General features: G+C 57.1%; 2 protein-coding genes across 2 annotated transcripts in view; one reads left to right on the forward strand and one right to left on the reverse strand.

Moving 5' to 3' along the window:
* Nucleotides 1-15446, reverse strand: part of PIGO (phosphatidylinositol glycan anchor biosynthesis class O) — a 500143-nt gene extending 484697 nt beyond the window's left edge. Inside the window, exon 1 of the mRNA XM_075526598.1 lies at nt 15435-15446. The gene's annotated coding sequence lies outside the window, so the exon portion shown is untranslated. The remainder of the gene's footprint in view (nt 1-15434) is intronic.
* On the forward strand, nt 1917-27289 carry LOC142421673 (receptor-type tyrosine-protein phosphatase T-like). Its single transcript, XM_075526616.1, is given in 32 exon segments — nt 1917-1971; nt 3537-3545; nt 9456-9557; nt 9560-9643; nt 10217-10444; nt 10892-11134; nt 11531-11773; nt 12853-13095; nt 14178-14468; nt 14726-14823; nt 15299-15491; nt 15713-15824; nt 15961-16207; nt 16478-16517; nt 17061-17166; nt 17347-17414; nt 17701-17843; nt 17984-18071; nt 18675-18745; nt 19161-19197; nt 19964-20061; nt 20251-20367; nt 21498-21655; nt 21735-21870; nt 22600-22749; nt 22926-23025; nt 23568-23647; nt 24094-24228; nt 24674-24799; nt 25399-25556; nt 25810-25945; nt 26550-27289. Coding segments are annotated over 32 exon segments (4170 nt in total). The 3' UTR covers nt 26625-27289.
* The last annotated feature ends 24 nt before the right edge of the window (nt 27290-27313 follow it).

Genomic DNA, 27313 nt, shown 5'->3' on the forward strand with positions numbered 1-27313 from the left:
CTTGGGCCACACTTCCTCCATGGCTTCTGAAGTTTCATATGGGGTCATGAAGGGCTTTTGGAGATGCCATATACTGTTAACATAGGAGCTGACATAGGAGTGGTGCACAGAGAGACCGGGGATGTGAATTTTTTAGTCTTTTTTAATTTATGGAATTTCCCCACTCATTTCCCAAAGATCCTCCAAATGAGGAACCTCTTCCTACTGATATATAGTTTGCTTTTGCAGCCCATTAATTATTTCTTGAAAGGCCCAGAAGCACCAAGGGGCAGGGAGAGGTGATGTCTGAGTTGCTGCTGTTGCTGGAGGCAGAGGAGCAGTTGCTTCCCCCCACCCCACAAACCCCCCACCCAGGGCAGAGCACAGCTACTTCCAGCTACCTCCCAGGCTGTGTGCCCTGCTGCGATGCCAGCGTCCTGACTGTGCACTTGCAGCCTCAGGGCACTTCTAGGGCAAGCGTGTTTGAGTACGGTAAACTCTCTACTGGTGAGCTTCATAATCTGAGTGAAGGAAATAAAAAGGGAGGCTCCGGGGGGGGGACCACTGGCCCTGCCAACTCTGTTGTAGGAAGAGATGAAACACAGACGAGGGAGAAGAGGCTGAGACTGCCTTTCTGAGCATAGGAGGGCACAGGGAAGGTGGCCGGGCAGACTCCAGCTCTGTCCCTGAGAGGTGAAAGACTGCTGGAGTATCTGCCCTCAAGCACCATCATTGCAGAAAAAAAAAATAAAACAAGACTTCCACCACATTTTGCTCAGGGTCAGATTTTTGAGGTGGCTGGGGAGAGTGTATTTGGAGAGGGCCACCCCACACTGGCCTGCTGAATAAAGGTGTTGCAGGGTGTGCAAATCAAGCAAAGGATGTGCATCAGCAGAAAGCAGAGCCTGACCCCAGGCTTGGCAGTACTGGGCCTTGCTGAAGAGCACAGTAAAGAGGAAGGTCATCACAAGGGGCTGCAGCCCTGCTGCAAAGCCTCAGAAAAGACTTCAGGGGTTGTTTTTCCTCCCAGCTGTGTGTTTCAGCTGGGACGCAGGCCAAGCACATCCAGCAAGGGCTGCTGGGCAGCTGGGGAAGCTGGAGCACAAATTCATCGACTCCTGCCCTGGGCCACCTCTGATGGTCGGGTCTGCTGCCATGGCCAGTGCCACCAGCCTCCAGCCACACAGACAGAGTCACCGGCAGCCCCTTCCTTGCCCACTGCCGTGCCTGTGCTGCTTTCTCACCCCTTCATGGTCATTCCCGCTCCCAGCATGCATTGGCAACACAACCTGCCACAGGACTTGTGCTCCAGGTCCCCAGGGCTCTCATCAGCTTGTTCCCGAGCATCTGGTCTCAGCCCTGTCTTGAGCAGCCAGCCACTTCTGCCAAAACCTTGGCTTTCCTGCCCATGGCATGCAGTGCCAGGTAATTAAGATCATCAGTGCACTTCAGAAGTCCTTTCTATCACAATCCTTATCAGGCAGTAACAAGGGTTGTCCTGATGTAGTCTCTGCTTGACTTTACCACGTAAATATGGAAGCTACATCTTCCTGGAAAACCCGTCATGAACCAGCACAGCTCACAAGTCCTTCTGGGACCACTGAGATTTATGCCAGGAGAGAAGGCAACGCAGCTGTTGTGGCTAGTAACTGCTCCTGCCAGAAAGCCTGAAAACTGTGGTTGTCAGAGAAATTATCAGAGAGCAGCAAGTCTGCAAAAGGGGCGTGAAGCTACCCCAGTGCACAGAAGAGAAGAACGAAAGCAATGCTGACACTGGTGGAGGTTCCCTCTCCAATGAGGAAGCCTCTTGCACCATATGTGATTTCTCTGCGTGGCTGTTTCCTTTCTGTGCTTGCACCTCTTGCAATCAGGCGAGTGTGCTGTGAGGCAGCCAGCAGGGCTGAGACCTCGGTCCTGCCCTGGGAGCATAAGCAAACATGGCCCTGCGATGGACATTTCTCCTGCTCCTCACATGTCTGCTGGCAGCCCTGGGCCAGGAAGATACAGACTCCAACGTCTCCGGAGAACCCCAGGAAACAGGTAAGAAGTGCTTGCTCCTCTCCCCACAAGAGAAGGTTTTGCTGCTCTCCCACTGCAAGCTTGCTGTGTGTCTTTACCGCATGCAGGATGCAGTAGCTGTATCAGAGAGGACAGCTGATGTCCATACCAGGGCCCAAGACACTCAGGCATCAGTTGGGTTGTGGTGGGGTAAAGCTCTGTTTGGGGATGGAGGGCGGCAAACCTTGGTGTGCTGGGAAAGCCTCCGCAGGGGCCGTATCCTTCCTCCATGGAGCACGCAGAGTCCCTGGGAGCAGCAGGTGGCTGCCTCTCTTTGCACAGCCTGCAGATGCCATGTCCTCACCGCAGTGGAGACGGGTGCTGGTGCCCAGCAAACACCTGGAGAGCCGTGAGCTGAGCCCCTGCGTCTCCAGGAGATCCTGGGGGCAGGAGTTATGGTGTGCTGGGATTGCTCTTTAATGGGTTTCCTTGGTGCCGGAGGGGCAGGGCACCCTCAGAGCTTTGCTGGGCTCTTCCTATGCAGGCTGCACACTTCCAATCCAGCAGGGTCACTTCGTGGTCACTTTTTCAGGCTCACGTGTTATCTGACCTCCCAGGACCCTGGTAAATCAGTCCAGCGTGGCACTGCCTGGGGTTTGAGCTGTGGTCCAGGGGCCTTGACTTTGCGTTGCTCTGCATCTGTCTGAATTGGAGTATTTCTGTAAACTAATCTTGCTGGAGCTAGGTGATGAAAATCATTACACTAATATCTACTCGTGTTGTCCCAGCCCTCTGCGGGGATGTGTCTGGGCTGATGCAGGCTAGAGAAACCTGCAGATTAAGGACCGTGGCTATGATAGAGGCTGGGGAATGGGACCAGGATCTTTAGTTGCTGACGTGAAGTGACAGCAGGGTCTGCACTGTGTGATATGGGCCATAGGAGCCCATTCCCAGGGGAAATGTGTCCCTGTGGTTGCAGGGAGTGTGAGCACAACAGACTGTCACTCAAAAACCAAGGGCTAAACCTGCGACAGAGGATATCCTCCTGCTCAGAATGGCTTCCCCTTGCCCAGATCCCCCACTGAAGCTGTCCTCCCAGGCCAGCATGTGCAACCGTGCCCAAGCATTTTGTGGCTCTCCAGCTTGTTTGCACAGTGCACACTAAGGTCAGGACCTGGCCATACTGCGTGCGGTGGGACACAGCAGGGACCTGGTGGCCAGCAGGCCCTTGGCACGCTCTGCACACCTCGGTCACCCAGCCATCCCTGGAGGCATCTGGGGCTGCCTGCAGCAGAGATGGTATTGCTGAGTTTGCACCTTGGTGTTTGTGAAAAGAGGAACCAAGACGAAAACATTTGGCAGCCGCACCCAGCAGTGCAGGCAGCCCTGCCTGCATCCTCAGCACGTGGGCTGATTCCATCCCGGGACCTGTGCCGAGGTCCCCACCTGATGGATCGGGGGCCTTCTCTTGCTGAGGGACAGGACAAGGGGCATGGCCAGGATGGGGCATGAAGGTCCCTCCCATCCCCGTTAGGGTGGAACGGGCCTCTGTGGGGCAGACAATGGCAGTGGAGCAGGGTAAAGCCAATGGGCAGAGATGAGGGACATGGGGACAAGTCACAACACGAGGTTCCACCTTCCCAGGGGTCCCCAAGCATCTCCCATGACCCTGGCAGATGTAGGGTACAGCCGGGGAAGGGGAACAGCCCAGTGGAGAGAGTGGACAAGCTGCTCCCGCTGCACATTGCTGTCCCCTTCCAAGCACCCACAAAGCTTCCCCCACGCTGGGGGGACCAGGGTGCCGGGCAGTGTGGGGCTGTCCCCTTTCAGCAGGGCTCCTGCACGCCAACATCGCTGGGATAGCTTCCCCCTCTCACCCTGTCCCCCAGCATGGAGCAGCAGCAGGGCCAGTTCCTGAAGAACCGCAGGCATGGCAATAATTTTGGGGAAGGGCCGTGAGCCACAGGCCTGGCACTTGCCAAGGAAAGGAGGCCAGACAGCAGTGCCGTGTCCCAGCGCTGGGCAGGAGGTGAGGGCACACGGCGAGTGCTGCTGGGAGCCTGGGGGAAAGCAGAGCAGCTGCTGGCAGAGGATGTGGTCGGTGTGTGTGGTACAAGCGTGCTGCTGCTCTGCTCACCCCGTCACGGGGGCACCGTGCACTGAGCAGGGTGCATTGTCTCATTGTCCTATTGTCACCTTTTGGTCTTGATGTGCTGTTCTTACAGGGTTTTTCTCCCCACTGACATGCCGCACCTGTACGAAAGCCTCATCCCCTTACAGTCCCAATGCGCCTGGGAGGCAGGTGCAGAAGCTTCTAGGGGATGTTTTCCCTGCAGAGGCAGGGTCTGTGATCCAGGCTGGCCCTGGCCCCTTTCTCATCAGCCTTGCTTGACATTACGCAATGATTTAGTAGCAGCTGACAAGGACCCCTAACTAGGAGTGTAGCTGCAATGCCCGGTGGGTGGGAGGGTGCTGGGTAAAATAAGGCCACACTCAATCCAAAAGGTTTTGTGTCAGTGGGGCTCAAATTTCCGACAGTGCCTAGAGTAAATCCTGTGGGGATTTACTCCACGTAAGAGACACTGCAGAGGAGCGCCTTGGGGCTGGACGCTCTTGAGGCTGTGAACTGTGTGCTCCACCATGTTTCCACTTCCCATTACCAGAGTACAGATTCAGGAAACAAGTATTTCACCTCCTGTCAGATATCCTTCTGCATGGCAGAGCAGTACAGATTAAAGTGCTGCCATTTCCCTCCTCTTCCCGCAGTGCCTTGTTCAGTGACCTGCTTCACCACCTCCTTTCCCTGGCACCACTCCCAAGCAGAGCAGCCCCAGGGTCTCCCTGCCCCTTCCCCATCCTCACACTGCCCATCACTCTTAAAGACCCGCTCGGCAGCTTTGGTTGCTAGCGATGAGTACAGAGCTGCTTTAAGACCCATGCATGTCTTCTCGGTCGCTTGCAATACCACTCTCCACTGGTCGAAACAGTGGTTGCTTTTCTTAGCTCCTCTCAGCAAGCACATGGCATCAAACGCAGCAAGACTCCAGCGTTGCTTTGCTGTCACCTCTGTTAGCTGCTGAGCTGCCATGGGAAAAGGCTTGAACTTTGCTTGCTGCTCCTTAGATTTCACTTCGTCTTTTATTCTTCATGTACGGGATAATACAATGTAAGAAAGTACATCTTTTGCTGGTAAGCAAAGTGCTGAACCCAGGAGCCTGACCTGAATTACCAGCATAGCTATTTCTCCTTTCTCCTGATCCTCCTTGACATCTGCTTCTAGGGCATGCTGGGTCTTTGTTTTGCCTGCCAGACTCATAACTCCTTTGCAGCAAGGACAGGCAGTCCAGATATTTCTGTAAAATGCTTACTATGTTCATGGATATTAAACAATATTAACAAGGAGGGTATTTCATATACAATAGCATCAAATGAAGAAAAATGTAACAGTTAATCTCTGACTATACGAGCCAAATAGACTATCCTTTTGTTACCACTCCTGCCTAGGCATTCAGCATTCTCCATTTTGCAGTGAGCACACATTGCACGTTACAAGAGGTGCCTGTTTGGTCACATCTACGCCATATTTTCCATGCTGAAATTTCCCTTGTCTCAGCCTCTTTCCTATAGTTGGGGGCAGAGGGCCTGTGGGCGGCTGTCTGCACACCATGGTGCAGGGTGAAAAACAGTGTCTGACGACTGTTTCTTTACTCTCCCGGATGCTGTTAGTCCCTACAAGGCTAGAAGCTGAGTGTTTCTTTCCCCTTTCTCTCTGAGCACCCTCTCTTCTCCAGCAGTGCCCCATCCCCCCCATGCACAGGCGTGTGCATCCGTCTCCTTTGCACAAATGGTGATCTCCAGCCTGGTGAAACTGAGGCAGATCCAATACCCTCTGACTTACGTGCACCATGCAGCTTCCCATGGCTGCCACCAAAGCACACAAACAGCCACCCTGGGTTAGAGCAAAGGCTCCTTTGCTGGAAGGAGCTCTTTTCCCACGGCAAATGTTACGGAGTGGTTGGGGACAGAATGTAAGAAAGAGGGCAAGGACAGAGGTGCCCCCCCTAACCTGTGTGCCTCTACTGCACCCAGCAGTCGTGGATTAGCTTTTCCCAGTGAGTCTCAAGTGGTAATCACATGCCTGCCAGGCTTGGGCGTATTGGAGAAATGAGGTTGAACTGGGTTGTATTCAGCGATGTTCTTGAGACAAAAACAAATGTGGACTGAAAGTGTCTTCTCTTCCCCCTTCTGTGGGGAAGCAGAGACTTCTAGGCTTTACCCTCCAGCAGTCATGAGAAATGCCACCAGGAAGGGCTCTGAGCGGCTGCAGGTGCCTGGATGCAGATGGTGTTGGTGCTGTGACATCCTGCTTGTCTTCAGCTCCCCTGCAGCAGCAGAGGTGTGGGTAGGAGGCAAGCCCTGGAGGGGCTGTGACGGCACAGGCGCTGCTTAGCAGGATGCTCTGCGTACAGGAGGTAACTGCATACAGGAGGTAAATAAGCTTTGGCAGCCTCCCAGGCTGTCTCGCTGGTGTACAATACCCCTTGCATGGCAAGCAAGCTCATTTTGTCATACCCATCCCCCTGTCAGACAGCGTTAATTCCCAGACTGATTTCTGAAGCTGGTGCACTCCCCTACAGCAGCGCTCTTCAGGCTCTGGCTCCTCTGAGGATGGGGATGAGCTGTGGGTTCTGCCTGCCTTTTCTGATCTCTCCCACCCAGCCCTCGGGCTCTGTCCAGCGTGGTCCATGCCCAGCCTGGGTCTGGGTGCTGTATCAGCCCCCGCCTGCCCCATGCATGAGCATGACAGGGCCACATCTGGCAGGAGCCTGCGGGGAATTAAAAAGGGCTGAATGCTCACCCCCCCAGCTCAGAGAGCTCAGAAAGGAAAGGACGAGTTGCAGAGGATGGATATCCTGACGGTGCTTGCAAGGGGCTCTGCGGGCACAGCCGGGTCCGAGAGAGAGCAAGAGGGTTTGCCTGCAGGACTGCTCACCGATGGAGTCCTTGTGCCCAAAGGGCAGACGTGGCCACTGGCACGTCTTTGCGGTTTGGTACCACATGTGCGGTCTTTGCGGAAGCACCTTTCAGCCATCTGCCCTCTCCTGATGCCGCACTGGAAACCACGCCGGATCACAGCAGCATCCTGCCACCCTCTCCTAGCAGATGCCGACAGGAGGACTGAGGAAGCCCTGGAGTGAAACTGCGCCTCTGCCAGGCCCTTTTCACCTGAAAAAAAATAAAAGGGAAAAGGTGCTGACATCTCTGGCAAGGGATTAGGGCCGCTAAATGTCCAGGTTTAAGAGGAGCAATTCACTGGAATCCTGATGAAGGTGGCCAGCCTCATCAGACGTGTGTGTCTGTTGTGCCAGCTCAGTCCGAGGGATCCCTTCACACCCAGTTCCAGCCTGGGACACTTACAGAGCACCTATTTACTTGTACTTCAGTGAACTGCCCATAACTAAGGGAAAGGCTGAATCAATCCTAAGTGCCTGTCAACAACAATTAGTATAACACTGAATACACCTAATTGCAGTGTGCACAAATTAGGTGCATTCAGCCTCTTACCTTTTAGTAAAAAAAAAAATCATAAACTTTAAACAAAGACTAACTCTCCTTTGTACTACAGTAAGTCCACACTGTATTACACCTCTAAAGTGGCAACCATGAGATGTGGCCTTTTTAAATGTAGCGTTACCCCTGGCCTCTGTAAGGAAGCACCATATAAAGCCAAAAATCTCTAGAGAGGTTCCTTCATGGCTGTATCAGCAGCAAATGCTTTGCTACGTGAAGGGCACTAAAAGTTTTGGTGCGAGGCTCAGGGAGGGCTGGGAGCAAGGCAGAGCTCTGGCGTACAGCTGCAACCACGCCTGCCAGCAGAGCATTGGTGTTTGTAGGAAGACGCTGTCCGAGATATCTCTCGAAATCTGCACCTGTGTCAGCAGGTTGCACACGAAGGAGAATTTCTCTTTCCCTCCTCGTTTCCTGCCCGGCAGGTTGCCATGTCCTGTGCTGCCGGTGGGTTTTGTGTCACCGCAGGGACTGTAACAGCTACCAAGAGGTATAGAAACACGCACAAAAGGAAAAGCAACGAGCCCCCTTTGCACCGACGGTCAAGACTGGGGCAGCCTGGGAGAGGCCAGCCTGCTCGTGAGCACTTGCAGCCCCCTTGGCTCCTGGGGCTGTCTCCACTGGGGGGTTTCATTCGTTCAAACTGCTTCTTGCTTGAGGTCAGGCCCCACAAACCTCTTTTCAAGCAATGATTGTTCATATTTCTGCTGTGACTCTAAGCTAGAAGGATCCCCGTCGATGAATAAACTTTGCACAGGCACGATTATGGGCCCTGAAATGCAAAATGAAACCCTGGACATGCCTTCATGAGTAGCTCTCACCTGCCTGAAATAATTGCTGCTCAATTTGCCAGTCTGGTGGGATTTTATTCCATTTATTTGGCAGGAGCTTTATTCTGGCTGAGATGATGCAGCTGTTGAGGTCTGTTGGCCTGCTGCACGAGGAGTGCAGAGCAGCCATGGTTTCATGGTGAGTCCTAATGCCATTTGGGTGTGTTGGGAGGCAGCGTAAACTCACTGTGCCTGCCTGGCAGCACCCTGGTAACTTCAGACAACATTTGGGTACTTACAGCTGAATTTGTTGGATGAAGAGAGCTCACAGAGAGGTACATTTCTTATTACATGAAAACCGGTGTCTGGTCAGAGGGTAGAGACCTACATTAGTGCCATGCAGAGACAGCAGCACTCCTGTCTAGGAATTAATGGAAAACAAATATGAAAATTTACTTCCAACAGTTGTCCAATCTACATGTTGCAAAATGCAACTAAACATGCAGCTGGTTACATACGGACCTGCAGTCCCTGTGGAATGCTTTCTGCCAACCCAGATGTGGGGGTGTTGCCCCTCCTGGGTGAGGATGGCAGGGATATGGGACAGGAGGTATCCCGTCCTAGGAGCCAGAGGGTATTTTGGGCGAGGGACGGAGAGGAGAAAATAACAAGTGTTACCTGCAGAGCAAAAGCGAATTGGCAACTTGAATGGGCTTTTTGCTGCAAATAAGTGTGCACGTGGGTATGAGCAGGTAGTGCCCAGCAGGATGACGGGAATGCAGGTGAGCGGTGCCACAGAGACTCACTGGGTCTGGTGCGCTCCCACAGCCCCTGTGTTTGGGGAGAGAGCGCAGGAGAGAGCAGCGTGCGCCGGGCTGCTGGATCCCTCTGTCTGGGATCCCTCCGCAGCGCGCGGGTGGGCAGGAGGCCTGCAGGTAACCCTCGGGCGCTGCACCTGAGGGTGCAAGGAGGGTGAATGCACCTGCGGTCTGGGGCCCCATCCTGGGAGGTGCTCATCCCTGCCACCCCTCTGAAGTGAGGGGGACCGGCACTCCTCTGGACGGGGCCTCCTCGCCCCCGAGGACGCTGCCGCAGCCCAGCGATGCTCAGGGCTCTCCCTCGTGGCCTTGCACGCAGGAGGGTGTACAGCTCCCTCCGACCGGGACCCCAAGCTGCGCTTTACCCCGAACCAGAGCAGCTATGCCTTGAACGATCGGGTGCGGCTGAGCTGCGCTGGGGAGCGTGGCCATCGGTCCCCCAGATCAGGTGCCTTTCCGGCGGAACCCAGGCCCTGTGGGACGGGGCTGCCACCTGCAAGGACAAGCACAGCCCCGCATCGCCCTGACCGCGGCGTCCTGAGCTGGCGTCAGACCCTGCGTGACACGGTCGTGCTTCAGCCCCGCCTGGGTGACAGGCCAGGAACGGGGGACCTGGGTGCCTCGGCTTTCCCCCCTGTCCTGGCAGTGCCGGTGCCCCTTTTGTCCCAGCGCCGGGCCGTGGGCAGCTGCCGGGGTCTGTGCTCCTGGGGAGGGGTCCAAAGGCGGGAACGAGGGTCCCAGCACGGGGGGCTACTGTAAGCCCCGTGCTTTCAAACCGCGCCTGGGCGTATGGCCACGGTGGCGGGAGCGGAAGGACCCCTGTGTGAAGGCCGGGGAGGAGCCCAGTGCCTGGTCAGCCTGACCCAAAGGGAGCGTGGGTGGAGAAGCCGTCGCGTCTGTAGGGGTGGATGGGACTGCTCTTGGGGTGGGCCGCTGCCAGCCTTAGCCCTGCTCTAGGCTGCAAGGGAGGGATTTGGAGGTGAATGTGGTCACTGGAGCTGGACAGTGCCAGCGTCAGGGCAAGAGACCCCACGGCAGGCCCCGTGCCATCCTGCTTACGCCTGCTCCTTCTCCTCCGTGCAGAGACGTGCCAGCAGCCCCAGTGGGACTTGAGGCTCCGCTTTACCCCAAAGCAGAGGTTTTACGGGCTCAATGAAGAGCTGACACTGAGCTGCTTTATGGAGGACCCTCCTCCCCTTGCTGTGATCAGATGTGCAAAAGGGGCGTCTCCACATTGGAAGGATGCTTGGGAGGTGAAGGACATTGAGGGAACATGGCATGGGGTGGCAGAGAACCTGACCTGCACCACAGGTAAGTCGGGGAGCAGTAGGTCTCCCCTGCTACATGCGCTTCTCCCCAGGGAGGGACCCCGGCCATCCTGCCGTACCCGTGAGACAGCTTGGCCACAGCTCAGGGATGGGCCCCGGCTGGAGGCAGTCTCCAAGATGGGGAGAGACAGAAGCCTTCAGTGTGGGTCAGGCTTTCTCACTGTCCCTGCACCTCCTCCCAGTCTACTCCTGAGCTGCAGGCCGTGGGCAGTTTGCAGGAGGCCAGATCCTGCCCCTCCGTTCAGCTCTCTCCCAGTGTCCTGTATCACCACTTGCCCAGGCACACGCTCCTGTCCTGCACTTGGGGGCCCTGGGGTTTCCTCGTGGGGTGAATGCGGACACCACAGCCAGTCATAGCAAAGCCTCGGTCCCCCTCCTGCCAGAGCATCCCCCGTCCCCGAGAAGGACTCTCACGCTTTCTCCCTGACAGAAAAGTGCCCAAAGCCCCTGTGGCGTACAAGAGTCCTGTTTGCACCAAGCAAAAGCAGTTACGAAGAGAACGAAGAACTGACGCTGACCTGCCCTGGAGAACTCAAGCCAAGCTTCCCCCAGGTCAAATGTGCAAGGGAATTTCTACAAGTGAGTTCTGGAAAGCCAGTCTATCGATATGCCTGGTGGGGCAGGAGCAGCACGGGTGCCTGGATGCACATTGAGAGGGCCGTAGGGTGTATTGGTAAGTGAGGCGGCAGCAGCTCTCCCATGTCCCCTCTGTACCTTCACCCCGACAGCCGGTCGTGACGTTGCCCAGCTGAGCCGCAGGCACGCCACAGTCCCTCCTTGGTGCTGTGTTGCCCGTGCAAACTGTTGAAGAGGACAGCCCAGGCAGGGGACAAGAGACAAGGTAGTGCCGACTGGACAAGCCGGCCACTCCTGCAGTGTTTCCTGAGCAGCACAGAAGGAGAGCCCAGCCCAGCAAGCCTTGCTGAGGGGTCATGGCATGGCAGATGGACGTGTCACCTTCCCTCTCCCTTCAGGGGCTGTAGGGATTGCTGGGGATTGCTGTTACCACCCCTGCTGCTCCTCCTCAACACCTCCCGCCCCAGCTAACACCCGCTTTCACTTCTGCCAGAAACGTGCCAAAGGCCCCGGTGGGACTCAAGACTCCGGCTGGCACCAGACCAGGAGAGTTACAAGAAGAACGAAGAAGTGACGCTGAGCTGCCCTGAGGGTTTCCAGCCACCCTTCACCCATGTCAAATGTGCATGGAAAGTCCAGCCCACCAGTCACGGGCAACCTGTATACACAAACACGTGGTGGGGAAAGGACAGCAGAGGTGTCTGGACCCACATTCCATCCAGCGTGGAGTGCATTGGTAAGGGAGGCATCAGGAGCTCTCCTGGCTGCCCCGCTCTGCCCTTCCCTAGCAGGGGAAGGCAGGCTGTGTGTGCACGGGAGGTTTTGGGCTCTCTGCCTGCCTGGGGAAACGGTAGGTGCTGCTGAAGGCCCTGTCGAGGCAGCCCCTGAGCCTGCCCTGTGCTTGCCGCGGGGCTCCAGGGGAGCCGTGGTGGGGAGGGGGGTGTTGCCAGCCTCAGTCCCTGAGGGTCCTGGCAGGAAGGGGCTGTGGGATCCGGGCAGGGGCCATGGCCAGAGCTGCCCGTGCCAGGCCAGGGCAGCGCGCTGGGCGTGCAGGGCTCTGCACTGTGATCCACGGGGGGGTGGGAGGTTCCTGGTGGATGTGCCAAGCGTGGGGCCCTGCAAATGAGTGCCAGGGCCTGGGGCAGGATCTGGGGCCAGCACTGAGGTGCCCACAGAGGTGCCATGAGCCTTTCTGTGCCTCCAGGTGCCACCCTGGAGTGCACAGTTCTGCTTGTCCCCCTGCCTGCCCACGCAGGTGAGGGACCCTGGGGACATCTCCTGCAGCCCCAGGAGGTGGAGTGGAGGGGACTGAAGGGAGCCCTGAGCACCCAGGGCTGGGTCAGCTCTTGGCATCAGGGCTGGAGGCTGTGGGGGATGCACCTGGGGGATGCACCTGGGGGAATAGTGATGCCCTCCCTCAGGTGAATGGGATATGGGGCTGCCCAGGCAGGGACAGCTGTGCTGAGTGTGGGGATGGCTGTGCGTGGGCAGCCCAGTGCTCATGGGACGTGGGCAGGGAGAGACAACATGGAAACCTCCCTGCTGTGGGCTGTGGGGGATGGTGAAGAGTGTCCATGGACAGAAGTGGGTGGATGGGGGAGGCTCAATGATGAGTGATTCTTCACGCTTTGGGTGCACAAGGAGAACCCAACCCAATAAGCCTTGCTGAGGGGTCATGTCATGGCAGATGAACATGTTGCCTTCCCTCTCCCTTCAGTGGCTGGATGGATTGCTGGGGATTTCCCTCCTACCACCTACCCATGCCCCAACTCATCACCTCCCACCCCAGCTAACACCCACTTTCACCTCTGCCAGAAACGTGCCAAAGGCCCCAGTGGGACTCAAGACTCCAGCTGACACCAGACTGGAAGAATTACAAGACAAAGAAAGAAGTGACACTGAGCTGCCCTGAGGGTTTCCAGCCATCCTTCACACACGTCAAATGTGTGGGGAAACGCCAGCCCCCAAGTCACAGGCAACCTGTATACACAAACACGTGGTGGGGAAAGGACAGCAGAGGTGTCTGGACCCGCATTCCATCCAGCGTGGAGTGCATCGGTAAGGGAGGCATCAGGAGCTCTCCTGGCTGCCCCGCTCCACCACAAAGTGAATGATTGCTCATATGCCACCATCTACCCCTGCCCAACCTTGTCACCTCCCGCCCCAGCTAACACATGCTTTCACCTCTGCCAGAAACGTGCCAAAGGCCCTGGTGGGACCCAGGACTCCGGCTGGCACCAGACCAGGAGAGTTACAAGAAGAACGAAGAAGTGACGCTGAGCTGCCCTGAGGGTTTCCAGCCATCCTTCACCCATGTCAAATGTGAGGGGAAAGGCCAGCCCCCCAGTCATGGGCAACCTGTATACACAGACACGTGGTGGGGAAGGGACAGCAGAGGTGTCTGGACCCGCATTCCGTCCAGCGTGGAGTGCATCGGTAAGGGAGGCATCAGGAGCAGGATGGTACTTTGCAGGGGTGGGATGCTGGGAATGTGTCTGGGTGAGAATCGGCATGGGAAGGTCATGGTTTTCCCTTGAGGCCAGTGCCGTGAGGTTTGATAACCATAGAGGCAGCTCCTGCAAGGCTAGGATGAAATGTGTCCCATTGTACTCTCTCATGGCACTAGAGGATGACTCCACACAACTCAGAGGCTGTGAGGGCAGAAGGACCCATTCGTTGCTCCCTGTGAGCTGTGATGTAGCCTGGCTGGGGACACACTGTCCTACGCTTCCCCCTGTTCCCCCTACCATGTCCTGATGTTTGACTGAATGGGGGCAGTTGCCTCACTGGGGGAATTCTCCCAAAAGGCCATCTCCATCGTCTGAGCACACCATGCCCCCAAACTCCTCCTGATCCCCTACCAGAGCTGGAGTCACCAGTTTTAGCCTCTTGCTTTCCCTCCTTCTCGGCTGGGTGGGGAGCAGGGCTGTCTTGACTGTAGGACCATTGCAAGGCAGGGCAGGGCAGGGCAGGGCAGGGCAGGGCAGGGCAGGGCAGGGCAGGGCAGGGCAGGGCAGGGAAGGGAAGGGAAGGGAAGGGAAGGGAAGGGAAGGGAAGGGAAGGGAAGGGAAGGGAAGGGAAGGGAAGGGAAGGGAAGGGAAGGGAAGGGGAGTGACTCTCTTGCAATGCTTCCTTCACAGATGTCCTCCAGGTTGTCCCTGGGACCTTGGAGATTTCCAGCACCAGCATCAAACTGAACTGGACCTGCAGGTTCCCCGATGCCTGCCAGCGCATGCAGGCCACGTGCCGTCTGGCAGAGCCATCCTCCTCTCCCTGTGAGGCTGAAGAGGTGAAGGGAGAGGAGATCCTACACGGGCAGGAGGGAACATTTACCTGTCCCCCTCTGCAGCCCTTCACTGACTACAGTGTCACCATCTCCCTGCCACCCAGCACAATCCTGTACACACGGCTCCTCAGGACAAAGGAAATGGGTACGTGTCCTGCTACATGAAATGTAAAGATGCCCTCTGCACAGCAGCTCAGCCTGATCATCCACTCCCTGCAGTGAGGGTCCTGGGATCAGGACTTCTCAGATCCTGTGGGGCTCAGGGGAAGGCGCTGTGCAGGGCCTGGAGCAGAGCACATCTGCTTCTCACTCTCCCCTGGGCCAGGAGCTGCCTGCACCCTGCTGTGGGCTCAGCCCCTCCTTGCTGGCCCCATGCATCACCCCGTCCTCCTGTGCTTCCAGTGCCGGACAAACCGGAGAAGCTGTGGCTGGATCCCAACACAGGGTCCCTCCAGTGGAAGCCGCTGCCCTCCTGCAAAGGGGAGATCATCGGATACCAGGTACCAGGGGACCACGGACTCCCCGTGGTCCCCCTCACCATGCCAGGCACCTCCCTGCCTGGAGCTCTGTGCAGGCAGCCTGGGGAAGAGTGGGGAAGGGAAAGCCATGATGACCTGTGGGAGGAAAGAGAAGTTCAGGGCTCCTCTTGAGGGGGATGTCACCACAGTGCTTGCGGTGTTGCAATACCATACCGGTGACCTGGCCTCGGGCTCATTACACGTATACACACCTCTTCAAAGGAATGGCCTCCCTCTTGCCCTCAGCTCTGCACAGAGGCTTGGTCCTTTGCTCACAGAGGCAGCCGCTCTGACGTCTTGAGTGCTGGCTCCATATTCCTCCTCTCCTCCTCTTGTCCACTTTGAGGTCCGGAGAAGGGGAGGCTTGCAGGGGTGCTTTGCTCTGTCTCGTGCTGCGGGCAGGCTCCCAGAGGACAGGTGGGAGCTGCTGCCCTCCAGCTCTGTCTCCTGTCCCCAGCTGAACATCACGGCCAGGAGGGCGCGGGACGGCGGCTTTCTGGAGGTGGAGCGGCTGCGGCTGAGCAGCTCTGTCACTGAGCACCTGCTGCCTGAGCACAGCCCCGGCAACAGCTACGTGGTGACGATACAGGGACTCACGGCCGCCGGAGCCGGGGCTGCATCGCTGTGGGAGTTTCACGCCAACAGCTCGGGTAAGGCTCACCGTGTCCCGGTCCCTCCGGGGTGGCCACGGTGTGCACCCCAGCCGAAGCAGCTCTCTGACCCCAGCCCGGTGGCCTCCTGGCCAGTGTGGGGGACCCAGGGCACAGAGGGGCTGTGCTCTGCAGCCTGCATTGCCCGGGGCTGCCCTGCTCCCCACACAGCCCCTGCCGTGCTGCCCGCTGATGCTCATCCCCCGGGTCTTCCCCTCCAGACACCCCGCACCCTCTCAACATCAGCTGCCGCAGCATCCGTGACATCTCCCCATCCCAAGGGACGGCCGTGCTTCCCCTCCGTCCCATCGCCCGTCCCCCCGAGCTGGCGAGGTGAGCGCAGCCCCGGCAGCTCTGCTCTCCGCAGCCCACAGATGGGTTTCCCCACTGGCGGTGCTTCCCGCAGCTGCCTCCGTCCCACTCTCCCTGTGCCCGTCTCCCCCGGCCCTCTCACCGCCCTGCCTTGCAGGGAGCACCAGCTCATCGTGGCCGCGACACACAACAGCACGGCGGTGGAAGGCGCCTGCTCGGGGGACCCGCAGCCCTTCAACGCCAGCTGGCAGCCCGGTGCCTACGTGGCCACTGTGCTCAACCTCACCGCCCCCACGGACTTTGTGCTGGGCGACGGGACCCACGGGCAGGGTTACTACAACGCTGCCCTCCGGCCGGGATCGGACTACACAGCCCTTCTCCGCCTCGTCCGCCGCTCGCAGCAGGTACCCGTCACGGGGGTTCCTGCTCCCCGGGGACGCTGCCAAGCGGGGCTGGGCCCCTCGGCAGGATCTGGGCTGGCTGCTGACAGTGAGCAGCAGTGCTGCACGGGCTCCGTTCCCGGCCCCTGCGCCGAAAGCCTCGGCAGGACCAGTGTTCCCGGGGTCCTCGGCCACAGCTGGGGCATTTGGTGGCTGTGGGTGGGAGGCCTTTGCCCCCAGGGTGGGCAGTGGGGCAGGAGTGGCCTGAGCTCTCCCTCCCGTCTCCTCCAACAGGCAGACAAGATCAGCTGCGTGTGCTACAGCTTCTCTCTTGGTAAGTGGGCTCCTCGCTCCCTGTGCCTGAGCCTCTCTCCCACATCCTCCCTTTTCCCAGCCTGGCAACTTCCCGTGGAGAGGAGCTGGCCGAGCGCAGGAGCAGTGGGGTCTCGTTGTCCTACTTCCATCTTCATGGAAGTCCTCTGGATCTTGAGGTTATCTGTGGTAGATAGATAGGCTTTGGACAACCTCAGACCACTTGGGCAGGTGTGGCACCGATGGCAGCTGGACACTGTGCATCATTCCTGCCATCATCACATACTGCATCTTAGTCCTAGTGCTAGTGCATGTGCAACCCCAGAAATGCAAACACATCACCAGGCTCTGGCCATGCCTGGGGCATTCAGGGAGACAGGGCCCTCGCTGAAGGGTGTCACACCAAGCAAGCACCTACTCTTTCTGCACCAGCTTAGCTATTCTCCAATGCAAAGCCAGTGGTGGGAGGTGAGGGAAGCTGCTTTTCATCCCATGCCCCTATGGGATCTCCCAACACCTGGTTTAGGCTGTGTGGGAGCCTGAGTCTGAGCTGTGCTGGTTGCAGGGCAGGAACCGGTGACTCTGCTGGGCAGGATGTCCGTGGTTATGGCAGTAGCGCTGGTCATTACACTCCTGGCACTGGGGATTTTGCTGCTCTTCGTGCTCTTCAGGTCAGTATGTGCCTCACCTCTCCTGCTCTCTGTGAGGCGTCCAGCACCTTGCACTGCCAGGGAGTGTCCAAGTGCACCCTGAGATAAAGCAAGGTGGGAGGCAGGGCTGTTACATGGGCAACAGCCTCTCCTCTGTCTCTCTCTTCTGCTAGTCTATGGGCCTGACTTGCTGTTTTGCAGGCGAAAGTACAACAGTTCAAAAACCTCAGCGAACAACAGCACTATCCCCCTGCGAAGATGTCGAGGAGGTGCAGTATGAGCAGAGGCCCTGTATGCCTTGTCTGGACAGGCTGTCTGTTAAAAGCACAGGCAGGGTGCTCACAGGGTCCGTAAGGTCCTTTGAGGAACAAGGGGATCAGAGCTGGCTGGCATGGGGAAAGGGACACCTCCCAGGAGAAAGGGGCCAGTGTGGCAAGGGACAATCTAGGGTTTGGTGGGGTCCTGACCACTGCAATGCCAGCTCAGTCGCAGCTGCAGAGCTCCAGGGCCAGCCATCAGGTGCATGCTAAACTCCTGGCCTTGTGGTCTCCATAGGTGTGTGCAAGCTGAACACACAGATCCCAGTGGAGGAACTGCTGGAGGCTCTGAAGAGGTTTAAGAGGGCAGAAATAGAGGCAGAGCAGACAGAGGATGAATCAGTCGACAGGCACGACGCTGGGCGTCTGAGAGAGTATCAGGTCTGGTTTAGCTTTGCTTTCCCACCTCACTGCACTGTCCACCCAGCGCTCACCTCTTCCTTGGGTGTGCAATGCAGTTGGCCTTGGCCAGCCCCAGAACACATGCCAATGCAGAGTGGGCTTGTCTTCTTCCTCTGCAGCAACTGTCCTCCACTTTGTTGCATCCCTGCGATGCCGGGAAGGAGCTGTGTAATCAGAGCAAGAACCGCTACAAGAGCATCATCCCATGTAAGCAGAGCTCTCCAGGGGTTGGCACTTGGAGGTGGTTGGGCAGTACAGGGTGCTGGCCTGGTGTAGGTGCCCCTCCAGCTATTCAGCAATGCTGAGCAACTCGTCTCATCCTCTGTGGTCACTGAAACCCAGAGGGATTTTCCAAAATTGTCATGTTGGCCCCACTGTTTTATATCCACTTGGAGAATCCTTGTTCTGCTCCTCAGATCTCCCTGCAAGCTTAATCATTCATCATTGTATTACTGTTCCTGCTGTATTGCTGAACACTGCCATGTCCCATCCAGAGGTGGCTGTCTGTGGGAAAGCAGGGGGAGTGACCCAATTTCTATCAAAACTTAAAGCTCCTCTGGGCCCCACATGGTGTGGACGTTTGGTCATTGCATTAGCAGTCTTCCCCAAAACCACATTGCATTTCCTGCTGTGCCATGTCACCCTTCATCTCATTAGCTGTTCTTCACCGCTGAACATGTCCTGAGGCCTGGAGTGATGCTGAGGAGGGAGTGGACAGTCCCAGGCTTTCCTAAATTACACCCTTAAACAGTCACTTCGTTGCTGCCCTAAAGAGACAGTCCACTGACTCCCACCTCCCTTCTCTTTCAGATGATCACTGCCGTGTGGTGCTGCAACCCTCTGACACAGGGAATGGCTACATCAATGCCAGCTACGTGGATGTAGGTAGTGAGGAATTGCTGCCCTGGGCAGGGTAGAGGTGCCTGGGCAGGGTAGGAGAGGTGCCTGGCTGCGCTGGGTGAGGACAGTCTTGCTCACATTGGGTGGCCCCAGGGTCTGGCACTTGCTTCCCTCAAGTGCTGGCAGATCTTGGAATGTCACTTTCCTTGCGTTGTCTCTGAGCTGCCTGGCGTACTCTGGGTTTGTATGCACTTCTCATCCCTAACAAAAAGGAACCTGTGTGAGGGGACAGGAGCTGAGATGCAGCCCCTGGGTACCCACTCTCCGTGCTGGCCAGTGGTGCTGTGGGACACACTGGCCAGAGGGCTCTGGTGCCTGTGGGGATGGGTGTTTATTTTATTCCCTGTTAAACGTTTAACCCATGTGATCAGAGCTGTTTGAACCTCTCCTCCACAGAGCTACCGGAGTCCACGCTTCTTCATTGCAGCTCAAGGTGGGTGCTCCCAGCCCTCATGCTCAGGAGATGCCAGTCCCTGCTCTGAGCACTTTGGGGAGTGGGGAACAGGGACAGCAGCCTAGGAGCTGTCAATGGCTCAGTCCAAGGCCCTGTATCTCCTGGGCCTCTGTCTTGGACAGTGGTTACGGCTGCTGCAGGGCATGGAAAGCCTCAGTGGCAGTTTGGCAGTGGCCAGCTGGAGCTGGTCCCTGCGCTGCCCGGGCTGAGGACATGGTCCTTCCACCCACAAGCCTGGTTTGTTCCCTTTGGTGGCTGGTGTGACCGGGACAAACCTGCAAATGCCTGACACGTCTGCACGCAGTGCACTCAAAGGCAGGCTCCTTCCAATGGTGCAAAGCCAAGACGAGATATTCTGCTCTGTGCAGCATGTGATGAGGAGGTTTCAGGCTCCTTGCAAAGCTGCAGAAATGCTCTTCAGGAAATAAGACCCTCAATGTGGGAGCAGCTCACGTTTGTCTTGAGGGTCTGGACGGGGAAGCCTGTGGAGCAGCATTGAATCCCTGACGTACCCCAGGCTCACCTTCCCTCCCACTTCCTTGTCCCAATTTCTAGCACGGGTGATGAAGCCAAGGCGTCCAGCACCCCCTGCCAGGTGCTGCTGTGCCCAGGCTGTGCAGTGTTAGTCTTGGGCAGAGGGAAGCCCAGGGCTACTCGTAGCCTGGGAACGTCTGAGCCATGCCTGGGAGCATCTACACCCCCATGGCCTGGACACTGGCACAGGGCTCTCCTCTTCTTCCCCAAGGCCCCTTGCCTGAGACGGTGGTGGATTTCTGGCAGATGGTCTGGCAGGAGAAGACTTCAGTCATTGTGATGCTGACGGGCTTAGTGGAGCAGAACAAGGTAGAGAAACCATCTCAGCCTGTGCTCAGCTTGGGCCGCCCCAGATCCCAGGCTTCCTTGCCTGCTTTGCTTTGCTTTGCTCCCAGTGCAGCTGTCCATGAGGGCAGAGAGCAGCTCCACACCACTGCTGGCTTGCAATGCTCCCCTCATGAGTTTGCTCGTGCTTAGCAGTCTCGCTGCTGTTGACAGACCAAGTGTGAGCAGTATTGGCCAGAACAAGAGCAGGTCTACGGGGACTTCACCGTGACACTCAACAACACCAGGACCACCACAGGCCTTGTGACACGCATATTCTGCCTGCAGAAGGTACGCCTGGCATGTAGCTGAGATGGGGATGCAGGATTCTTTTGCATTTCAGCAGCTGGTGTGAGCTGTCAGCCAAGAGACTCTGTGGGGAGCCCTGCCTGGTCTCCAGCACTGACAGGTCAGCATTGCTGTCACTGGATGCCATGACAGGGCATCCACCCCAGGTTTCTGTGTCAGGCAAAGGCAATTGGTCAGCTCCAGTGGTCACCCCAGCTGCGTTTGGACTGATGATGCACATGGGCAGATCATGCATCCTTGAGGGCTTGGATGAGGTGATCACAAAGGATATAAAAGCAGTTAAAGGGTATAAAATGGCATCTCTGTACATCCAGGATGATGGGACAGGTGCCTGCCTGTCCTGTCACCTGGGCCAATCTGCAGAGGGTCCACATTGAAGCTCCGTGGTCACTTACAGCTCCTAAACCTGAACAGATAATTTATGGTTTAAGATAACTTACATAATGACATATCTCAAGATGGGTACTTTGGCTGAGGTTATACCTCAGATAATAAGCAGAAACTGAAGGAGCTGCAAGGAGAAGAAAACAGGTACAATATAAAGAAATTGCAGTTATGTATATTCTTGTCTTTTCTTGTCTTGCCCAGAGCAAAGTCTAGCTGAAAGGTAAAGCTCCAAGAGCACCTGATGGTGGGACATAACAGTTCATTAGTTCAGGCCAAGTAAATGTGATGTTTAGGGAAAAATACACAATGGGCTGGTAACAAAAGTGACTACATTCACATCAGTGCAGTACCAGCCTTACGAAATACTTTATTTGGGGAAGCCAGGGCTTTTCGATGACTATGGGAACACTCTACATTGTGATTTTCATTTTTTTTCCTCTGGGGCACAAGATGTATTTACTGCTCTGTGTTCACCATTTGCAGCATGGGGAAGCAGAGAACAATGTGAATTGTGTGGCCGTGTGCTGGGTGAATTTGCCCTTTGCTGTCTGATGAGCTACAGTGGAGCAGTCATTGTGGTGGGGGTGCTGGGGGTAACACTGTGTGCTGGTGCCCCCCGAAGTGGTTTTCTCCACTGCTCCCTACTTGCTGGCATGCAGTTACTTCACGCAAGTTTCCAGGTTGGTTCCTGCTCCCTGCTTCCAGCCATGACTCCTTCTTTGCAGGCAGGCTGTGCTCTCCCAAGAGCAGTGGAGCAGTTTCACTACCTGCTGTGGCCAGACCATGGGGTCCCCAGAAACCCTGCCCAGCTCCTGTGCTTAGTGGAGCTGGTGAACAAGAGAGTGTTGCAAGCGCCTGCTGGACCTGTGTTGGTGCACTGCAGGTACTGGGGCTGGGAGCGCTTGGGTGCTGGGGCAAGGCTGGCCGGGGCAGCGCCGACCCCCAATTTTCTGTGTCCTCAGTGCAGGGATCGGGCGGACAGGTACCTTCATCGCCCTGGACTTCCTCCTGAAGATGGGGAAGGCCGAGGGGAAGGTGGATGTCTTTCACTGTGTGCAGAGGCTGCGGGAGCAGCGGGTCAGCATGGTGCAGACCAAGGTGAGGAGTGTTACCTACTCCCTGCATACTGTCAGGCTGCAGATCTGCTTCCCACCCTTCCCAGGGATGTGGCATGCAAAGCCACACTGACTATGCCACTCATGGTCTAGCCACAGAGACTGGAGCTGCCAAGTGATGGAGACTGCAGAATCTTGTTTTCAATGCTGTCTCCAAACCTAGTCATGATCCATGTTCCCCTGAGGCCCTCTGAGGTGCCAGCAGCATTCATATGCACCAGTCATCCTGGCATAGGAGGGCTGTCTTGTAGACAAGGAGCATGAACAAGAGTGCACGTTCTTCAGGCTTTCTGCCCTCATGGCATCTTCTGGGCAGCAGTGTCCTGGCCAAGGGACTACATCCCCATGGTCTGTTCAGTGCTCAGACCCTTTGGAGGAAACTAGGTTGGGCAGGACCATCCAGCTGCTTGTAGGACTAACTAGTTCACTGGTTTTCTGGGTTTCCTTCCCCAGAGTAGGAGTCTGGTCTGAGAGGGAGCATTAAACCAGAGGAAGATGGTCTTGTATGGGTTGTTGCAGTTGCTGGCTGTTTCTCAGAGCAGGGCTGCCTGCACTGAGAGATGTCTGGCCTCAGGACCCCACAGCAGGAAGGTGAAGGATGGACCTGACTCATACCCGGCACAAGTCAATGCCAATGAGCTGGTGGTCTGGAGTCCCAGGGCTCCTCATGGAGCTGCTCCAGACTGTGCAGCTGACCTGTGTCCTCATGCAGGAGCAGTACACCTTCCTGTACGAGGTGCTGCTCGAAGGCTTGCTCTGTGGCAGCACCGGAGTCCCAGTGGAGAGTATTGCCAGCCACGTCCGCTGCCTTCGAGAAGCTGAGACCTCAAGGCACAACAATGTCCTTGAGAAGGAGTTCAAGGTACCACCAAGATCTAGCGCACTGGGTCTGGTGCTGTGGGGGCTGGTCTGTGGTGCCTCCCCGCTGCTGCTCCCCTCCCCAGCTGTGGGATGGAGATGGGGCAGCATTTCTCTGGGGTGGCTGAAGAAGGGGAGAAGCTGACAGGCAGGACTTGCTTGGCTGAATCATCCCTACAGGCGCTACAGAAGTTTTCCGAGTTGTTCCAGCTCCTGCCATGCAGAGAAGCGGAGAAACCCAGCAATCAGCCCAAGAACCGCAAACCAGGGATCCTGCCAGGTACCACTGGCAGGGCTGGGCAGCCCCTTGCTCTGCGACCCCACCCCTGAGAGTAATGTGGGGTGATAATGCTGCCCTGCTGCTTCTGCTCCCCAGCAGAACCATGCCACTGGCAGGTTCTGCCCAAGGTCCAATCGTCATTTTATGGTTGGTAATAAATATAGATTAGGCTGGTCCCTCCATGGAAGCAAGACCCCATCCCTGCTTCCTTCTGGGCTTGCTGGAGGCATGCATTCATGGGGTACACCTGAGATAAACATGTCTCTGGGTCTAATCTGTCCCAGAGGAGGAGCCCAGATGAGGCATCAGGGAGCAATGAGGAGGGTGGACCTGCTGTGCCTCTGTGCCTCCGCACATGGGGTTTTGGACATCCCATGTCAGGCAGCCCTGAGCTGTTGTGGCCATGGGGCTGGTGGTGCCTGTTCATCCAAGCCCATGCTGCAGGGAGCCACACTGACCCCACTGCTTGCAGGGAAAGCCCCACGCCTCTATGCAGGGAGAGGATGTCTCATCATTTCTCTCTCTCCTCCTTGCCTCCGCAGCGGATTCCTGCCGGCCCATCCTGATGTCCTCGCTGAACACAGATGGCACGCCAGGCTACATCAACGCTGTGTTTGCCAACGTAAGGCTCCAGCCCCAGCGGGAGCAGCAGAGACCCCCCCGGGTACCACTGCTCGAGGCAGGGGTAGACCATGCCACCCTGGTTTGAGGTGTCCCAGCCCTGGGGCTCCTTCACAGTGACTATTTCCCAGCGGCTGGGGCCCTGCTGCCAGGAGGTGGCCCCCGTCATCAGCCTAAGCCCTGCCTGCTCAGGCAGCTCAGCAGGCTGCCGCACAGCCGCTGGCTCTTGCCTGCTGGGAGCAGAGCCCCGGTGTGATGAGCTGAGGGGACAGCGGGGTGCCAGCCTGCTCTGAGCAGGGCTGGGGTGCCCTGTGTCTCCTTGAGCTCTGCCTCTGGGCCTGCAGAGCCCTGGCTGGAGGGAGGCAGAGAGCTGTTCCCGTTGTTGGAGGGGCTGTCAGGGGGTGGATTGTGTGATCTCTTCCCCCAACACCCTGGTGTGTTTTGCAGACGTACACCAAGGAGGACAGACTCATCGTCACCCAGCTGCCTTTCCCCACCACGCTGGTGGATTTCTGGGCTCTGGTCTGGGATTACACCTGCACATCGGTGGTTGTGCTGAACCAGCTCCAGGAGCTGGACAAGGTCAGCAGCCCACGCGCAGCCCTCCCCTCTCCCGGCTCTCCGCGAGGCTGGGCAGTATGCTTTCTGCCTTTGCTCCCACGCAGCTCTTCTCATGAGAGCCTGCTTGCTGCAGGAGCCCGCTGCAAGCTTGTGGGCTCCACCTGGGAAAGCCATGAGGACAGTCCCAGCACTATGGCACTACAGCAGTGGGGTGTCCCCAGTCTCACAGCAAGGGAGCATCCCTCGGGTTTTGCTTACCCCTGCTCAGGTGCCTCTGGAGGAGTGTTATTTTTCTGGCTGCAGCACCATGGGTTGGTCCCCAGCAAATGGCAGGCAGAGCACCCACATGGACACTGTGGCTTATGGGCGAGGGGGGGTCTGGTGTCAGCACACCCACGCAAGGTGCTGAGCTCTGCCACGCTTGCAGGTCAGGGCTGTGTGTGATCACGCGTGTGTCTCCCCCCAGACATATGTGGAGTTCTGGCCCACCCAGGGCGAAGCTGTCTACGGCCGTTTCCATGTCCACCTGATCTCAGAGGAGCCTGGAGCTGGCTTCACAGCCTGGACACTTGCCCTCACCAACAGGCAGCAGGTGGGCTCTTTGCACAGAGATGGCGAAGTCCTTTGAGAACAGCCTTTGCGAGACCTGGGAGGACCAGCTAGGGTCCAGTGTCAGCAGGCTTTGATTTGGGGTCAAAGTCACAGCTAGGGGTGGCAGAGGCCACAACGGTCAGAGGGATCTGATGGGGTCCTGGAAGGGCACTGGCCAGAGCAGTGGTGCCTTGGGAGGGAGGTTAGTCCCAAGAGGGTGAGGCTGCAGGCAGAGGGACAAGGCAGAGGTACATTTGTGTACCTTTCTAACTTGGAGGACAGCAGCCACGGATAGAGTCTGTGCATCTTGGTGGTAGTTCGTGGTTGGGGACAGCTATTACAGGTAGCTGGGCGCTGGACTGGCATCAGTCCGAGCTGCATCTGGTGGTCAGCTCTTATCTTGTGGTCCATCCGTCTGCCAGTCTCAGAGCATTCAATGGAGAAGGGCAGAGTCTGGGAGTGGGCCATCCCACTGTAGAGCTGCTCCCTTGATCCAGTGTGCCTGGCTAAGCCAGGACCAACGCAGGCTGTTCCTCCCTTACCTCCATGAAGCCAATGGGTTTTTTCTCTACCCAACCCACTGTCTGTCTTCCCTGTTAGCCCAAGAAGACTGCATTGGAAGTCCTGTTCTGGCAACTGAAGGACTGGCCCATGCAGCAGCATCTTCCCCCGCACCCCGACACCATCATCAGCCTGCTAGGGAAGGTGGAGACACACCATCGGCAGAGTCAAGACGGACATATCCTCGTCACCTGCTGGTGAGTGATGCCTCTTGGAGGAGCAGCCATGGCACAGAGCTATCTCAGCCCAGGCTGCATCAGTGAACTTGGGTCACAGCAACGTCCTCAGCTCAGGTGAAGGGTGGACATATGAACATGAATTCAGCTGTGTTCAGGGAGGAAGGCTTCCCTGTGGAGGCTGGCTGGGTGCAGGATCTGTGGGACATCTCTGAGGCCCAGCACTGCCAGGTGAGTCCAGGGCAAGTGACTCTCCCCTTGCTCTCGTCCGCAGGGATGGTGCCAGCCGAAGTGGAATCTTCTGTGCTGCTAGTTTCCTGTGTGAGCAGATCCAAAGCGAGGGGCTGGTGGATGTGTCCCAGGCCGTGAGGATGCTGAAGAGGCGGCGGAGACAGCTGATTAAAGATGTGGTAGGTGCTGACTTTAAACCCAGCCAGGATAGCAACACCGGAGCAAGAGCCATAGCCTGGATTGTCGCAGCAGCTGCCCTAGCACCTGCGTGCTCAGATCATCCTGGGGGGAGCAGGGGCAGATGAGACCTCTGAAAACCCTGTTTTCTGCAGCTGGGACACACCCACTCACTCAGGGGCAGGTTCTGCAGAACCAGATGGGCACTGAAGCATCCTGTGGGCTCAGTTGCCCCTTTCTGGTCCACCTGGCCTGCTCAGCGGGGGGCTGCACTGGTGGGTGCTCAGGTGCCTGTCCTGCACCCACCTCACCACCTGGTCTGGGTGCTAGAGGCCATCATAGGATGAGCACCCCAGATGGGAGTGAGCAGCAGACACTTCATGCCATGGACACTGGCTTTCCTCCCGAGACCAGCTGGCTCCAGCATTGGGGTAGCCCAGGTCTCAGCTACTGGAGCCCATGCCTGTGATTCCTCAGCGGAGCAAGGTGGGCTCTGACTGAGAGGAGGAAAGCCTGCCTTGCTCAGGAAGCTGTTGGCAACCAAGGCTGGCCTTCCACTGCAGGTGTTGGTCTACCAGGTTCTCACATGCATCCTTCTGTCCACAGGAGCAGTATGGGCTCTGCTACGAACTAGCCCTCAGTTACTTGAATTCATTTGAAACCTATGGGAATTTCAAGTAGAAGTATGGCCACAGCCCATCTCTGGCCTGGACTTTGACTCTCTTGACAGCCCTCCATCAGTAACTGTGTTTTGCCAGGGGAGCATCAAACTGCTCTAAGATCCACAGGGCTCAGGACCACAGGCTATCTGTCCTACTTTGGGAGAAGCATGAAGCCCAAGGCCAGCAAGACCCAAGAAAGGGACAATCCACAGTCCTGTAGGGCTAGCCTGCTCCTTCCCACCCCACCAAATCCCTTCCTGGAGGACCATCTTCCTGATGCTGGTCCAGGTGCCACAGCCCTGCCAGCTCCAGAGGGGCTCCCCCACCAGCCAGTCTGGCTCCACCATGGCAATCCCAGGTTGTAGTGGCTCAACTTAGATATCCTGGATGTGGTTCCAGCAGGGGCTGCTGCACCACAGAGACTGGTTCTGCCTTTGCTGCTCAAGATCAAGAAGCCTCAGAGCCAGGACTGACCCCATGGCTCTGTTCTGTGTCTCACCAATAAAGACTCTGTTCTGGCCATGGTGGTGGTGACCTCTGATCTTCACTTTTTTCCCAGGTTTGACCTAGCACAGGGCCTGCAAAGGAGCTGAGAGCACACAGGTCCCTCAGCTCTGGCCACAGCATGGGCACAGAACACACTCCTGCCCAAGATGTGCGTTGAGGGACGTCACCCTTCACTGATTCCCACCACACACCCCATCCAAA

Source organism: Mycteria americana, chromosome Z, assembly GCF_035582795.1.
Source record: "Mycteria americana isolate JAX WOST 10 ecotype Jacksonville Zoo and Gardens chromosome Z, USCA_MyAme_1.0, whole genome shotgun sequence".
Classification (NCBI taxonomy): domain Eukaryota; kingdom Metazoa; phylum Chordata; class Aves; order Ciconiiformes; family Ciconiidae; genus Mycteria; species Mycteria americana.